The sequence below is a fragment of the Lipotes vexillifer genome, unplaced genomic scaffold (genome assembly GCF_000442215.2).
Source record: "Lipotes vexillifer unplaced genomic scaffold, Lipotes_vexillifer_v1.1 scaffold1115, whole genome shotgun sequence".
NCBI classification, from domain to species: Eukaryota; Metazoa; Chordata; class Mammalia; order Artiodactyla; family Lipotidae; genus Lipotes; species Lipotes vexillifer.
In genome coordinates, this window is record NW_006792080.1 from 1,566,193 (window position 1) to 1,582,545 (window position 16,353).

Here is a 16,353-nt window from a genome sequence, read left to right on the forward strand (position 1 = left end):
TGTGGCGGGGAGGAGGCGTGACTGGGTCCTACCTCGCTGGGCAGACGCTTAGTGTAAGATAATATTCTCCGGTTACTCTGAGGTGCATTCCTGAGAACCTTAGTTTCCCGTTGCCCTTACAGACCATTTCAGAGATGTTTTATGTTTCTCTTTGATTGATCTTGGCTGTGGCTTTTGACACTGTGCTTCTCACTTTCTCTGCCCCCTGACCTCCTGGTTAGGTCGTTAATGGTCTTTAAACAAACACTTAAGTATCAGGCTCTCCAGGAAAGGACTGGGCTCCTACGGCTCATGTCAGCACAGCACCCCCTTCATGGGGAGAAAACGGGGGTTCCGCACACCCGACTTCGTAGACGGGGTGCTCGCGACCTGAAGGTCAGAGTTGTTTTTGGTGTGATGATTTTTGATGGCGGGTTTTCTGAAATCGATTTCACGTTTCTCTGCTGCGCTAACCAGAGGTCCCAGCGCAGATCTGATCTTATCACTGCGACGTGGATCTTGGTGTAGACGTTTGTTCATTTTGTGAACGTTTGTTGGGGCCTTTTCTGTGTCTGTTCCTGATTTAGCAGCCATGGGTGCAGAAATGTGCTGGTGTGTTGGTCGGTGTGATGGTTTGGAAACAGATCGGGCGCTCCTTTGCCATCCCTCCTGGTGACGTCCGGCCTGCTCCCCACACTGCAGGGCCTCCCCCCACCCCCGCCTTTGCACCTGTGGGTCCCCCCATTTAGAGTGGACTTCCTCTGGCCTCCGCACAGGTGGTTCTTACGATGGGGTCTCGACTCAGACGCGGGCTCCGCAGAGATCTCCCTGACCTCTGACGGCAAACAGCCCGACTCTCCCCACCCCCGGGCCACCTCCGGCGTCACCACGTGTCGTTTCCTCTGGAGCGTCTCGTAGACAGTATACAGATTATGGTGGTATTACTTACGTGTATCTGTGCACAAAAATGTTATGTGTCAGTTGTCTTTATATTAACATAAATTTTGTTAATATTAATATATTTGTGACGTTGTTGCTGTTTCTGGACGCTAAGCTCTTTGAAAACGTAGCTGGCTTCGTCCCACTCCCGGAACAGTGCCTGCCGCACAGCAGCCCCAGGGGACCGTGTGTCTGGTCAATGAAGAGCCACTCTGCCCTGGAGAAGCCCGCCGGCTGGCAGCGGGCAGGTCCAGAGCAGGCAGTGACAGCACAGCCGGCGGTGTGGGTCAGGAGGGGCTGGGGCAGCACTGAGGAGAGACAGTAAGTCCTGCCCACGGGGGTCTGGGCAGAGTTTCCAGAGCAGCGGTGTTTGTCCTGGGCTTTCCAGGCAGCCGGGCATGGCTTGGCAGGTGTGGGGCTGGCAGAGAAGCAAACCTGAACCAGGGGGCTGGGGAAGAAAGCGTGCGATGGGGCCTGGGGGTGGAGCAGGAGAGGGGACCCCCGGTGGTGCTGGATGGGCTGCAGAAACCGCTGCCTGCGTCCCGGCCTGGGTGCCCTGTGAGCCTGGAGCCGCGTTTGCAGGGCGGAGCCTGCTCCGTGCAAGGGGCATGTGGCCGGGTGCCGGTGAGTGTTGGTGGCGCCGGGACGGGGGCTTCTCCAGCTGGAGCCCCCCAGCCTTGAGGCCCGGCCGCAGAGCTCCCTCTCTTACTCCCGACCAGGTGGTGAGGAGGGTGAAGTCCATGCAGATGTTCCACACGCCCGTCGCCTCTGCTGTGCAGGGGGACCGACTGGGCATCTGTGTCACCCAGTTCGACCCCAGGCTGCTGGAGCGCGGCCTGGCGTGCGCCCCCGAGTCCCTGCACACGGTCCACGCAGCCCTCGTGTCCGTGGAGAAGATCCCGTACTTCCGGGGCGCCCTGCAGACCAAGGCCAAGTTCCACATCACTGTGGGCCACGAGACGGTCATGGGCCGGGTGATGTTCTTCAGCCCCGCCCCCGACGGCTTCGCCCACGAGCCCGTGCTGGACTCCTTCGACTTCTCCCAGGAGTACCTCTTCCAGGAGCAGTACCTGTGCCCGGGCTCGGTGCCGGCCGAGACGGACGCTGGTGAGGCCGACGGGAGGGCGGGCCAGGCCTCCGAAGGCTGCTGCCCCCGGCAGCAGTGGGCCCTTGTGGAATTCGAGAAGCCCGTCACCTGCCCGCGGCTGTGCCTGGTGATTGGCTCCAGGTTGGACGCGGACATCCACGCCAACACATGCCGGCTGGCCTTCCACGGCATCCTGCTGCACGGGCTGGAAGATAAGAACTACGCCGAGAGCGCCCTGCCCGGGCTGCGAGTGTACAAGCTGAAGCAGAAGCACGGCGTCGTGGAGCGGGTAAGCAGCCTTCCCCCTCCCTCCTGCCCACCGCCCTGCCTGGTCTGACAGCCAGGAAGGCCTTGGAGACCTGGCTCCGGCGCCTGTGGTCTCCAGACAGGGAGCCAGGCGGCAGTGGCCTGCGTCCTCCCCGCCAGTTAGAGCCAGGCTGACACGCAGGCGGGGCCCATGAACCAGGCTGGCCCGCCTGGTCAGTGCAGGTGGTTCCTTGGGCGCCCCCCGACCCCCTCATCTGTGCCTGCAGCCCTGCACGGGAGCCCACGCCTACCGGGCCACAGGTGCAAGGGTGGACGAACACGCAGGCCTCACTGCGTCCCTGTGGCGTATGCTCGTGGGGGTCAGGCATGGCAGTGGTGGTCCTGGGACTTGACTGGGTTCCGCTGACTCAGGGCAGCAGTGCTGAGACCCCAGTGTCGGGGAGCTCAGGTTCGTGTGGGGTCGGCCCGGAGGCTCCCAGCAGGCCCTGTGTTTCTGATCCTCGTGCAGCAGAGGAGGGTCACCCCTCCTGGTCCAGCCCTGAGTCAGTGCGGGTGCCAGGTGACAGGAGGAGATGTCCAAGGCCTGACAGTGGGTGTGCCGGGGTTTCCATCGCTCACGCCCTCTGGTCTCGCCCCCTCCCCTGGGCCCCCAGGTGTTCCCCTCCCACCCCACCCCTCCCTTCTCAGGATCGGGCCCTGCGCCCCTTCCCCTCCAGCCCCGTGGGGAGATGAGAAGACGCCCTCCCTTACCCACTCGCAGGTCCAGATGAGGATCCTCAGCCCCGTGGGCTTGGGCATAGCCCCGCGGCCCAGCCAGCGGAGCCAGGGCTCCTGTGCTGTCTCATGCACACCCTGGAGCTGGTGCACACGGCTGCCCTCTGCTAAGTTGCTCACTCTGTGGGCCCCTGTTTCCTCATGTGTAAAACTCATGTGGACGTGGGACTTCCCTGGTGGCGCAGTGGTTAAGAATCCGCCTGCCAGTGCAGGGGACACGGGTCCAAGCCCTGGTCTGGGAAGATCCCACACGCCGCAGAGCGACTAAGCCCGTGAGCCACAACTACTGAACCCACGTGCCGCAACTACTGAGCCCGCGAGCCTCAACTACTGAAGCCCACGCGCCTAGAGCCCGTGCTCCACAGCAAGAGAAGCCACGACAATGAGAAGCCCATGCACCGCAACGAAGAGTAGCCCCCGCTCGCCGCAACTAGAGAAAGCCTGCGCTCAGCAACGAACACCCAACACAAACAAAAATCAACCATTCAATCACGTGGAGGGAGGTGGGCAAATGAGGGCTCATACCTGGGATAGTAAATGCCCTGCACCGCCCCACGCCTCCGACTGCCGCCACAGCCCGGGCCCAGCGGCCCCAGCCGCCCCCCGGCCCCGGCAGCTTGCGTAGTTCCACCTACATCCCTAGAAAACAAAGATGTTGCACCAACTCCCACTCACTCACCTCTCCAGGCCACTGGGATGAAGACAGCACTGCACCCTCACGTGCATGGTGGGTCCAAGGCGTGGTGGGCACAGGCAGGCCGGCGGGCTGGGCGGGGGCTGCCAGGGGACCCAGGCGGGGACGAGCAGAGGACCGGGCATGGCAGGTCTCCCACCGAGGCCACAGGGACCCAGTGTGCACGGACTCCAGGCCCGCTGGACGGGCCCCTGCAGGCCAGGCGTTGGGTGAGTCTCTTCCCCTCAGTTTCCTTGCTGGAAAAATGGGGGCCGTGCTCCCCACCTCTCAGGGCGGAAGGAGGAGGGGAGGCCGCTGTGTGTGAGGTGCCAGTGCAGAGTGCCGGGCTCGGTGCTGTTCACTTGGACTTCCCTCGCGGTGCGGCGGCCCGGGCTACCGGATGGCTACACCTTTCTCTCCCCCGTGGTGGGGTCGGGCCGGGTGTGCCGGCCACCCTGGGCCTGGCATCCACTGGCGCCGGACGGGGAAGGCCTGAGGGCATGGCCAGAGGAGCCTGTGGCCTTTGCCCAGCCAAGGGTAAACACGCAGACACCACCAGGAGCGCTGGCCGGCTTTGAAGTCTGAAGCGGCACTGCCTGCCGGCTCCCAGCTCTCCCCGCTCCACTGCTGATGGCTTGTTAGACGTGCCCGGGGCACCGGGTGCGGGCCGGCCTGCGACTGCCTCTGGTCAGCGCGGGTTCCTCGCCATCCGGCAGGCTAGGCCCCCCAACTCCTGGAGGAAGCAATGCTGCGGTCCAGCCAGCCGCTCGGCCAGCTCTGCTGCCCCTTGCCCCCGACTCCGCTCCCAGGCTGCTCAAGGAACAGAGGTTCTTCCTGCAGCAGAGGCCGAGCGGGCCCTCCCCTGGGGAAATCTGATGGCTGCCCAAGTGTGCTGGCCCAAACCCAGGCCTCTCTCCTGCCGTCCAAACAGCGTCTGATAGCCAAGACTCTCCCTCAGCTGCCGAGATGCTTATTGGCCCCCGCTTTGAAAATTGACTTTTTTGTCGCTGTATAGATGCAGGGTCAAGGCAGCCGGACACGGTGGAAAGAGCTGGCTCTGGATCTGATGTGCTGAGCAGGTGCTGCTGCCTCGGCCCGGCCGCGGACCAGTCACACCCCTCCGCCACCCCCGGAACCCATCGCTTCTTTAACGGAGTTGGTGGGGCGTTGACGCGACCACGCGTGCGAGGGCCTGGCGTGCAGTGTGAGCCTGGCATGCACTGAGCGCCCAGCAAAGAGTTAGCCTCCCTTTCTCTCCAGGAGAACGCAGCTGCCTCTGGGGACGGTGCCTTTGTGCCTCCCCATCAGCACCAGCAGGGGCTCTGCCTGCGTTGGTGCCTGGCGACGGGAACAGAAAGAGGGAGGGAGGCTCCGTGCGTCGGGGTCGTGGCCCGCCAGGCTCGTCACTGCCAGGCCGGGTGCCCGCTCGGTGCTGGGCAGGCCCAGTTTTGAGGAAGACGGCCCGGTCGGCCTGGGAGCGGGCGTGGCACGGTCCCCCCTCGGGTGACGCCCAGCGCCTGGCCGCCCCAGGCCTCCCCGCCTGGGCCTCTGGAACTCGCTTGACCAAATGAAAGAACTTGAAGGCTAATGTCCGTTCCTGGGTTTGCACCAGGAGATTACAAGGGGTTGATCGTTGCCCCCCAGTGTACTTGGGCATCAGACACGCCTCGCCCTGCGCTGGGGGAGGAAAAGATGCAGTCTTGGCAACTGGTTTCTTGAGGCCAAAAAGGATGGATGAGGCCGGGCATCGTCGTCCAGGGACCTGGGAGTTGTCGTTCCCGGTGACTCCGAGGGCGCATTCGCGGCACAGGTCTCCCCCGGCTCCCGTCCTCCGAGGGTTGGATAGCTCGCTCTCGAGGTTCTGGGTGGGCTGGAGGAGCCCCCGCCGTAGGCACTGCTTCTGTCATTCTCCCAGCTTCGTGTTCTGCTCATCGAGGCTCTGGCCTCTGGGCAGTTGTCCTGCTACCAGGTCTCAGGTGTTCTTGCCAGCACCAACACCCTTCATCCTAGCAGCAGCCTTTTCCAGAGGAAGGAACTGAGGTTCCGAGAAGCCCCATGCCGCAGATTGCAGAGCCGGAGGAGATGGATCAGGGCCCCAGCCCTGCCAGCCCTCTCTGCTCAGGGCTCCGCTTCACAGCCAGCCGCCCCTGTCTCCTTGCTGCCACTTCCCCAATTTGAATTAGAATAGTCGCTCCAGAACTTGGGCAGTTCCCAAGCCTCATCACGGCAGCCGGCCCTGAGAGAGACACACACGGGTAATGACATAATTACGTGCGCCGCCAGCCAAGTCCCCGCTCAGAGGCCGGGGACAGAGGGGACTCGCCTGGTGTGGAGGTGAGGGCCCAGGCTCTGTGAGCGGCAGTGACTGCTCTTGGGGAGCTCGGCCTCCAGCCACCAAGGGCCAAGAGACGAAGCGGATAGCTCACGCAGACGGTGCACGTTCCCCTCGGAGCTATGGCTGTCACTGTGTGGCGGCTCAGCGTCGCTCCCGGGGAGCTGCCGCCCGCAGGTTCCATGCGCGTTGCCTTTGGCTCGCCGTCACGGCGGTGGGTTCAGAAGGAAAGCCTCCGGCTAGTCTCAGAAGGTCTTTCTTCCCTTGTTGGATGTGCTGGTGTGTCTGGTATCTGAGGTCTCTGCCTCGGCTGGAAGCGTCATCTGGAGAGGAGCTCAACCCTCAGGGGCACGCACGTTCCAGAGACGGAGGGCTGAGCTTCACCATTTCCCGCAGCCCAGGACAGATGCCGCCTCTGGTCTTCCTGCAGCACTGCAGAGGCCTCCCCTCTGACCAGCGTCATGAAATGAGGGCGCCTGCAGCAGCCGTTCGCTGAGCCCCTCTCACGGCCCCACCCCCTGTAACTACTGGAGGGGTGTGTTCTGGGGGCGCAGAAATGTGCACCTGCCACTCCCGCCAGTCCAGAACGCTCCTGCGGGGACATTGCAAAGGCCTGGCCGGCTGGGGTTTGAGTTTCCACTGTGCCCCTGGCTCTGGCATTCGCGACCCGCTCAGGTCTCGTCCCTGAGCTCAGCTCTGACCTCTGCAAAGTGGCCGTGGAAATCCCTTGCAGACAAGGGCTCTGCGAGGGCTCAGTGGGACCCACTGGTGCCTCAGTCCGCACAGGCTGGGCTCTCCGAGGGGCTGGGGTTCCGGGCTCTCCGAGGGCTCTCCTTCCGGCAGCAGGCAGTCGCAGCGGCCAGGCTGACCTCGGGACCAGCCTCTGGCTGTGGGGAACGTGGAATGGCTGGTCCGGAACCATTGGGTCGGTTCAGCCAAAGTCCTGGCACCTGCTGGACCAGGCTGGGCTCCTGGCGAGGCTGGGACAGAGTTCCACGTGCAGGCCGTCCTGGTGGGGGGTACAGATGGGGGTCCTGCAAAAGCGACGGGGCCACCCTTCACCATTTGGGACTGGTGACGCGTGTTCGCCTCGACTCCCCTGTGCTGAGGTCGGAGGAGCTGCCTCCATTCAGTTCACCCTGCAGCCTTGCTGGGCGCCCTGCAGCGGCAGCGGGGATGCCCGCAGCCGGTGCGGTGCGGAGGGCCAAGCCGGGTCCGGCCGCGAGGGGAGCCCTGTGAGTCTGGAGGACAAGGAGGAGGGTCTCGTGTGGGGACGAGACTGAATTACAAAGGGCTGTGCAAGTGGGAATGATGATTCCTATCATTGCCTGTATCCGGTTCATCCATCCCTGGGGAGGGGAGGAATGCACGTACCTTTCGTCTAGCGCCATGAATCAAACAGAACAGGATATGTTTTCCCAAAAGGTTTTTAGGGTAAGCGGGACAGTTTCTGCTTTTCAAAACAATCCATCCATTTGGCCCTTGGCCAAATCGTGGCATCTTGGGCAGAAGCAAGATGTTTCTGCGCCTGGCCCCCGGAGGTCCCCAGGAGCAGGTCCCTCCACTGGCAGCACGTCCGGCCTCCACGCGGCCGCCCGAGCTGGTGCCTGGTCGGACTCCATGCAGCTGCCCCAGGCCGGCGCACGGGGCCGGGAGGGCAGGAGGAAGCCTCCCCAAGTCTCTCCCGTGGCCCCCTAGTGGGACCCGGCATTCTGAGGCCTGGTAGAGCTGGTCTTCACACATGCGTGTGCACACACGCCCCCTTCCCTTCTCTCTGCGCAGAGGCCTGGCACCTTCCTGGCACAGGCCCTGGAGAGGAGCCAGGCAGGTCCAGGGAGGCCCGCGCCTGAGCCGCCAGAGGCCAGGGCTGGCGGGACTCACACATCGCCCGCCCCAAGCTCAAGCCCTTGGGAGAAGGTTCCAGAGGAACACAGCTCGTGGCGAAGCCAGGGCTGCCCCAGGCCAACTTCCTCACACACACGTGTGCCTCCACTCAGCCTGGGCCTCCACGCTGACAGCCGCGAGCCGGGGGAAACGGGGCTCCAGCAGGGAGAGCCTTGGGGGCACTGCGGAGGTGGGGCCGCGGTCTGTGGGGTGGACGTGGGCCAGGCCAGGGAGGGGGGCCCTAGGCTGGGACGCACGTGCGTGTGGCGGGCGGGACGGCAGAGGCCGGGTTCTCAGTGCCTCCTCGGTGCGGGGGATGCTGGAGAGAGCGTGGGGCAGGCTCGGGGGTGGGCGCCATCCCCTCGGCCTGCAGTGCCGTGAAGGCTTTCCTGAGGAGCGCTGCCAGCTTGGGGACAGGTGGGTGGGCAGCCGTGCAGAGGCGGGCAGCTGCGGACTCTCGTCACCTCTGCCCCTGGGCTCTGTGGTCGTGGACGGGCAGTGCCTCCTCCTCCCATCTGTCAGGTGGGAAAGTGCCACGTGGACGAGCTGAGCGCGTCCAGCCAACCAAGTGCCCACAGCCGGCCTGGTGCCAGCCCAGGCCCAGCAGGTGTCCGTGGTGGGGGGGAGTGGCGAGAGGGCCCGGGCATCACCTGTGACACGGGCGGACCACCTGGGCAGTGTGGCAGCCCAACCTTTCCCAGGCACTAATGCTCTCTCCGGGGCGGGGTGTGGGCACAGGTGATGGACGACTACAGTGTGATCGGCCGCTCCCTGTTCAAAAAGGAGACCAACATCCAGCTCTTCGTGGGGCTCAAGGTGCACCTGTCAACTGGGGAGCTGGGGGTCATTGCCAGCGCCTTCGGCCAGAGTGGCAAGTTCAAGGTCCACATCCCTGGTGAGTGTGGTCATTTTTTTCTGCTCACGGGAGCCGTGCAGGGAAGGTGGAGACGGCACCCAAACACTGGCCCTCGGCTCAGGGTCTAGGTCCGCCCATGCCAGCATTGCGGGCTCAGCCCACATGGCATCATGGCTTCTGGTCCCGCCACCTGTGGCTGGAAAGCCAGTGTGTGTCCTAGAGGAGCCTGGTGTGGACCCGGCATCTGGTCCGACCGCCCACTGCACCATCCCGTGGCCTGTGCATGGACGGGACTGTGCTGCTCTAACAGGCGGTTCCGAGGGGCTGGTGAGGCAGGCCGCCAGGGCTGGCACGCGGCCCCGGAGCCAGAGGGCTGCCCAGGACGTGCGTCGCCACCTCCTTTCCTGCCTCCCGCTCGGTTTGCGGTGGGACTTGTCTACGGTGGGGTCGAAGTGCGCGTCTGCTGCTGGGACAGAGCACCCAGCTGTCCTCAGCTCCACCCCTGTCACTCCTCGCAGCCCAGCTTCCTGAGGTCCCGCTGGCCAGGTGTGGTGGCCGTGGTCGGGGGAGGGGCAGAGCGAACCCGTGCAGGAGGTGTGGACCGTGAGCTGAGCACGAGGAGAGGGCCGTGGGCAGCCGGGGGATCCCAGGAAGAGGCACAGCTGAGTAGGGCCTGGCCACAGGGAGGGGGGAGCCCTGCAAAGAGGGAGACGCGGAGGCCCTGAGGACGGGGCGGGGGACGGGGAGGGGGCCTGCAGAGCCCCGGGACAGGCGAGGACACACCCGAGGGGTGCTTCCGTTAGCGGATCCGTGGGTGCACACACGTGCCTTCACACCCGCACGTGGCTATGCTGCTTGGAGCCGCGGGACTAGGGGATGGGAAGCCGCGGGCGGGCCGCATCTGGTGGGCATGGGGGGCCTCAGAGCACGGCTCCTCTGGCAGACTCTCTGTGTGGGGTAGTGCCCGCCCGGCTGGGAAGCAGGGTCCTCTCCTGAGAGCCTGGCCCAGCTGTTGCCTCGTGAGACTCCCCCCCTCTGCCCCTCGCGAGGGAGGGCGGCGGTCAGCAGAGGCCTGCTTCCTGCGGCCCGGGCTGTGGGACTGTGCCCTGAGGCCTCTACCGAGGCGGGAGCCCCGTCACGGATGAGGGACCCCGGGCAGGCAGGGGTACCCGTGGGAGTCCAGCCACAACACCGGGCTTCAGGCTCCCATCCTGTCCTCCCCGCTGTCCCTTGGCCACTCCTGGTCGTCACTTCAGCCAAACTGGGCCCCAGGGAGCACGTGCAGGCCCGTGTCCAGACCTCAGTCCCCAGGGCCCCAGCCTGCACGTGTGGGGCCCTCCGGGCACTGGGCGGTGAGAGCCAAGCTGCCCGGGGGGAGAGGCCCACGCCGGGCGCCCGCCCACCAGGCCTCGCGGCCCTGCTGGTCCACACAGAGGGACGGAGGGCAGCATCCGTGTCCTCTCCTGGGGTGGACGGCATCCTGCCGACCTTGCCCTCTGCTCCCCTTGCTCTAGCCCGAGGCGGACTCAGAGTTGGGTGTCCCAGAGCAGGAACGTGGGAGGAGGCGTGTTTGGGGCCCTGGGTACTGGGGTGGGGCAGGGGCCGTGGTGACACTGCTCCGGGCAACTCGAGTTCACATTCCTGCCGTAGGTCAGTGTTGCCTTTTAATAGGTCTGCTTCCTGTTTGTGGCTCTTAAGCTTTTTATTAAATATAACTGGTCAGATTCCTTCATCCCACCCACGCCCACTCCCGGCCTCCCCGCCCTCCACCGTCGCTGCTTGTCTTTTCCTGCCATCCCTCCCCTGAAGAACTACTTTGAACCTTTTCGAAGTGCTAACTGTCAAAGAGTCTTCCGTAAACCGGACGTCCAGCGCCAGGTGGCGCAGCAGCGGGACTTCTGGCCCAAGTTGGGGACGAGCCGGGTCGGGAGCCCGGGGTTTTGGGGCCGCGCACTTGTCGGCCCCCGGAGCAGGGGGCGTCTGGGGGCCCGCAGACCGTGGACGGGGCGGCGTTCAGTGCGGCGTACGGGCCTCCCGCTGGCTCTGCAGGACAGCCGGCCAGAACGACGACTGAGGACCCCTCTGGGTGTCCTCCCCTGCCCCGCCCGCAGGCCCAGGTGCACTGGGGCCTCTCCCCTCGGAGGCAAGGCCCACAGGGCCAAGCCGGGGTGTCAGAGGCCGGTGGCAGGCGGTAGGGAGTGGGGGCAGCGTGGTAAATAGGGACCACTGCTCGGGCCTCGCTGCTCCCACGCGATGGGACGCAGGCCCAGGAATCAGACTTCATCTGGTTCAATTTTTATGGAAAACTTCCTGATTGAAAACGAAAACTGTCTGAACTAAACGAAACCTGCCTTGGGGCTGGGTTTGGCCATAGTGACTTGTGACTCCTACTTGAATTTCTGGAAGGACACTTGGGCCTCGGGTTCAGGAATCCAAGCTGAGCCGTAATAAGGGAGCAGTGTCTTATGGAGCCGTCACTGCCGGCTTCTGAGACAAGGGTCCTGACCCTCGAAACCAGATGGGCTAGAGGGACGGCCCCATCCTGACGCCCAGGGAGCCTTCGCAGAAAGTCCTGGGCGGCCTCAAGGTTGGAAGGCCCCACTTTCACACAACTGCTCCCTTCAAAAGGGTTGTCTCCGTTTGTAAGGCCCGGGGGCCGGAAGCCCTACGAGACGACTTGGGGACCCACGGGGCAGCACTGCTGGTGACGAGGGTGGTGGGAGGATGTTGCTGGGCAGGGACGGCTCCTCCGGACAGACCTGCCCCTGTCCCGGCACCGCACCGCTGGCGTCGGGTGGCCCTCGGCCGGCGCCTCTGAGCGACCCAGAGTGCCTGCACTGTGCGGCCAGTGCCCCGAAGGGTGTGAGCAAGCTGAGCGGGGGCAGGGGCTGGCGTGGAGACGCGGCAGGGGCCGCTCGGGGAGCGGGGCCTGGGGGTCCACCAGAGGCAGGTCTCGAGTAAGAGGCTGACTTCATTTGATTCGCGATTTTAAACGACCCCCTGGAGAATGGTTTAAGGAATTCTGGAGGGGAAGCGGGACGGCAGAAGTCTGCTGCAGTGCACAAGTGACTGAGGTCTGTGTCGTGTGCGTCGGAAGCCCAGGAAGGCTTCCCGGAGGAGGGGACAGTCAATCAGAATCCTGCCCCATCTGTGGACCTCCTCAGGCCAAGCACGAGGAGGAGGCCGCTGCGCTCCAGGCCTGAGTGTGTGGGCGTGTTTGGGAAGCACAGCAGGAGCAGTGGGAAGGGCCACAAGCAGGGGCTGCGGAGGGCATGAGGGCCGGGCCTGGGTCGCCTGGTCGGGAGCCAGCGTGGTCCTGAGCTTCCCCATGGGGCGGAGCACAGCCTCAGCTCTCAGTGCCCCCACCGGGTGTCACCACCCCGTTCTCACAGTGTCCCTAAGGACACGCGCAGCTCTGCACAGCAGACGGGCAGCTCTCTGGTCTGGGCTGCTCGGGGTCCTGCCGGCCCTGCACCGGCCCTAGCCTGGGTCCCGACACCCACAAGGAGAGCCCCGTCCTGTCTCCACGGGCCCAGCTCAGAGACGCCACGAGACTGCAGTGCCCCCGGGCCGGCGCCGGCCAGGCGTCCAGGGCTCGGGACCAGGTGTTCGCTTGCGTCCCCGTCGCATGTCTTAGGGAGGGAGACTGAGCCTTGGGAGCAAGACCTGTAGACAAGCTTAGCAGCGTGGCTGGAGCCCTGCCCACCACCACCTGGCCTCGTGCCCGCTTGGCCCAGCGTGCGGCAAAGCAGTGCTGTGGGCAGACGCCCTTGCCCTGCACCTCGCGGCATCGGGAGCACGAGGGCCGGCCCTCGCGGGAGGTGGCCGCAGCCCGGGCGAGCTCTGGAGGAGATGGGAGTTGGAGCTGGGCCTCTGTGACTCCCCGCAGGCTTCGCACCTGGTCCTGTCTCCAGCTCGGCTGCAGCACGTCGGGGTGGACAGCCGTGCAAACAAGATCGGGGGAAGCTGTCTGTGGTTTGTTTATTTATCTATTTATATTTGGCTGTGTTGGGTCTTCGTTGCTATGCCCGGCCTTTCCTCTAGCTGCAGTGAGCGGGGGCTACTCTTCGTTGCGGTGCGCAGGCTTCTCATCTCAGTGGCTTCTCTTGTTGGGAGCACGGGCTCTAGGTGTGCGGGCTCAGTAGCTGTGGCGCACAGGCTTAGCTGCTCCGCGGCGTGTGGGATATTCCCGGGCCAGGGCTCGAACCCGTGTCCCCTGCATTGGTAGGTGGATTCTTAACCACTGCGCCACCAGGGAAGTCCCTGTGGTTTATTTTTAAGAAAGAGGAGTTTAAGCAACAGCCACTGTCCGGGTGGTGGACCGTGGTCCCTGGATGTGGTCGCTCAGCTGAGGACCCTGCGGGCTGTGCCGCGTCCGCACAGGCCTCCCGTGTTCCGACCCCACTCAGGAGGGCAGCTCACTGCATGCAGAGCCTCCATTTCCCTCTGGTGAAATGGGGGTAGTCATCCAGTTACGAGGGGCTGTGAGGATCAGGCCAGTGCGCAAAGCCACCCTGATGGCCCGCCTTGTGTGTGCGCCCAGTCCTGGGAGCACAGGCCCCGCCGGGCACGGGCTGCGGGCCGAGGCCACCAGGTCCTGTGGTCAGCCACCACTCAGCTCCACACAGCACAGCCACGATAGAATCAGGTCTTCCTGTTTTGCAAGAGAGTCTGAGAATCTGGGTCTTTGCGTGACATCTCCCTGTTCTCAAACACGGCCCCGTATCTGGCCTCTGTCAGTCCAGGCCCTTGACGCACTGCCTCTTCCTCCTGCTGCAGCCCTCGCCCCGCTTCCCTGAAGGGTACGCGGAGGCTCAGAGGATCTGGACGCCTGGCCCAGCAGACCCTGGAGTCCCCAGATGGAAGTGGGCGCTTCTCATGGGCGCTGCTCCACTGAGAGGCTTCTGGAAACCCAGTGAGGAGGGAAAGCATAAACTCATCTTGGTGCCAAAGGGAGGGGCCGCAAGGAGTCCTGGTTGTGGGTATTGTCGTGTTCCCATAAATAGGCCTTTGGACAACGGGCCTTTGGGCTGCATGTTCCCTCTGAGGTTTAAAATGAAACTGGTTTGCTTTTCCTGTAAAATGTGTTCTCCCCACACACATCCTCAGCCACCCAGTCGCGCCTGCAGGCTCTGCTTGGAGCGGATTCTTGGGCAACGTCGAGAACCTGTGCTTGGGACCCTACCCCTGGGGGCAGCCCCCGCCAGGACCACTCCGGCTTTCATCGAAAATACCTGCAGGCTGGGGTTTGTGCGGGCTTGGCATCCCTGCCCGTCCTGGGAGGTCGGAAGCAGGGCGCCTTCAAAGAGCTCTGGAGGCCACCAGACCCGAGCTGAAATCCTGGCCGGAAGATAACCTTTCTGAGCCTCGGTTTCCTCGACGGTAAGGTGGGGTTTTGTGAGGGTTTTTCTTCCCAACTTTTTGAATAACTTCAGGCGTATGGAAAAGTTGAAAGAAGAGTTTATTGAACGCTCACGTTCCTCGGGCTGCACACCTGTTGGCACTTTGTCACGTTTGCTCTGCATGTGCTGACCCGCCCGGACGCTGGCTGTGGAGGTGCAGCTGCCCCCGCACTTCATCTCGCGCCCCTGAGGACTGGGCATGTCCCACGCAGCCACGGTCCACCCCGGCTTGAGACCGAGGTACGGTCCATTGTCTGGCTTCCCCGGCGCTCCCAGCAGTGCCCTGCAGAGCCCTTCCCTGGAGGAGGACTCGGGGTGAGGAGGACACCCTGCATCTGGTGGTAGCGTCCCCTGGAAGAGCCCCAGTTTCCCCGCGTGGGTGACGTGGGTGAGAGCAGGTGAAGGCAGCCGCAGCTGACGTTCAAAGTCATCTCTGAAAAGAATCAGAACACGAAGTTGTACGTGTGCCACGTCCTCTCAACCACGTAAAAAGAAGCTTTGCAGAGGAAAGGAAGAAGAAACCAGGTGAAAACATTAACGATGGGACTGTGGGAGACTTTTTCCCTTTTTATTTTTCTCTTGACACGCAGATTTCATTGAATGAGCCTGGTGCGTCCACAGCTCTGGGCCAAAGGCATGGAGACTCCCCCGCCCTACTCAGATCCTGGGTGCCAGGCCCCGGCTGGGTCCTAAACCCAAGCCCAGACCCAGGGCCCGCCCTCAGCCGCCCTCAGCCGCCCTCAGCCGTCCTCAGCTGCTCTGTCCCCCGGCGGGCCAGCTGTAGCACGGGGGCAGACCCCCCCCAGGCCACCACTATCTGACAGACCGCGGGAGGGAGCCTAGGCTTGGAGGCCTTCTCCGGGCCTGAAAGGACGGGTCACCCTGAGCCCCGAGGCCAGGGCCCGTGTTGGGCCCACGCCCCGCGTCCGAGGGCTGGCACCGTCCCAGGAGGGCAGGTGGGCTGCACCCCAGCCGGGGGCGGCTCAGAGGGGAGCGAGGGAGCTCAGTGGGAGGCCGGGGAGGGGCTGGCCGGGCTCGCTGCAGGCCGGGGGCACTGAGGGGGTTTGGGCAGAGGAGGCCAGGATCTGAGGCATGTGTGGACGGTGGTCCAGGGAGGCTGCAAACCCCCCGTGGAGCCCCGGAGAGTTCACAGCGGGCTCCAGAGAGCAGGCAGGGCGGGAGCCTCGGGCTGCCCTCTGTCCCCAGCCCCGGGCCGGCTGCCACCCAGCTGCGGGCTGGCTCACTCCGACGGCAGCCTTCTGCCCGGGCAGCCCGGCCCACTTCAGCCCCACGGGGGTCCGAAGCCGGCTCTGTCGGGGCAGCGACCCTGAGGCGAGGGGACCCTCCCCAGGCAGTCACTGGCCTCCCCCTAGGTCCTATCACTGGCTGGCCACGGAGACTTCGGAAAGCAGCTCGGTTGGGAGAAAAGCGGGTTGGAGAGAGTTGAGGGGTGAAAGTCGAGGTTTCAGAAAATCCCTATAAAATGAAAACAGACCATCCGTCTCTCTCACTGGCGTCTCACCCGACAGTGGCCTTTGTGGCTTTCACCCCCGCCGTCCGGGGGTAAGCAGCTCTGAAACCCAGTGCAGAGCCAGCTCTGCTGCCAGCCACCCACCGCTGCATCTCCTGGAAGCCAGCCTGATGGAGGGGGACCTTCACCAAGCGGAGGGAGTACTTGGGGTGTCTTTTCTCCCCCAAAAGAGTGGCCAACCCTCCTCCCCTTTGGCCATTGAAGCATTTCAAAGCGATTGTAAAAATTATATGAACCCCATCGAAGAACTGTTACAACAATGTTTATACCCAGTATTTGAAACAAAGACAATGATATTATAAATAGTTGTAGATGATGAAGATAGGCAAGAAAAAATAACATCATTAAAAGAATTTTACAAGACGGACCGTTCACCAAGACGGATGGAGTAACACAATACGTTAAAAATATCTGCAATTAACATAAACATGGCACAGTGTACAGAAACCATCTGCCGACCAGCCTCACCCTGGGCATGGTCCCTTGTCATCCACATGGGCCGTGCCAGGGCCTCCCCCTGGGGGCCCCGGGGAGGGCAGGGCCCCCAGGAAGAGGCCATTGGCATGTGCCTAGTGGGCCTGGGGCCTAGTTCCAGCACGAGGAACCGGGGGCTGAGGAGTATCCTCTTT

At 63.8% G+C, this 16,353-nt stretch overlaps 1 protein-coding gene across 1 annotated transcript in view; it reads left to right on the plus strand.

Annotated features, from left to right (window-relative positions):
- The window catches only part of EEFSEC (eukaryotic elongation factor, selenocysteine-tRNA specific), a 154,360-nt gene that overhangs the window by 122,601 nt on the left and 15,406 nt on the right, over nucleotides 1-16,353 (plus strand). The window contains exons 5-6 of the mRNA XM_007465272.1: nucleotides 1,638-2,294; nucleotides 8,674-8,830. Coding sequence (XP_007465334.1) covers nucleotides 1,638-2,294; nucleotides 8,674-8,830 — 814 coding nt within the window. The remainder of the gene's footprint in view (nucleotides 1-1,637; nucleotides 2,295-8,673; nucleotides 8,831-16,353) is intronic.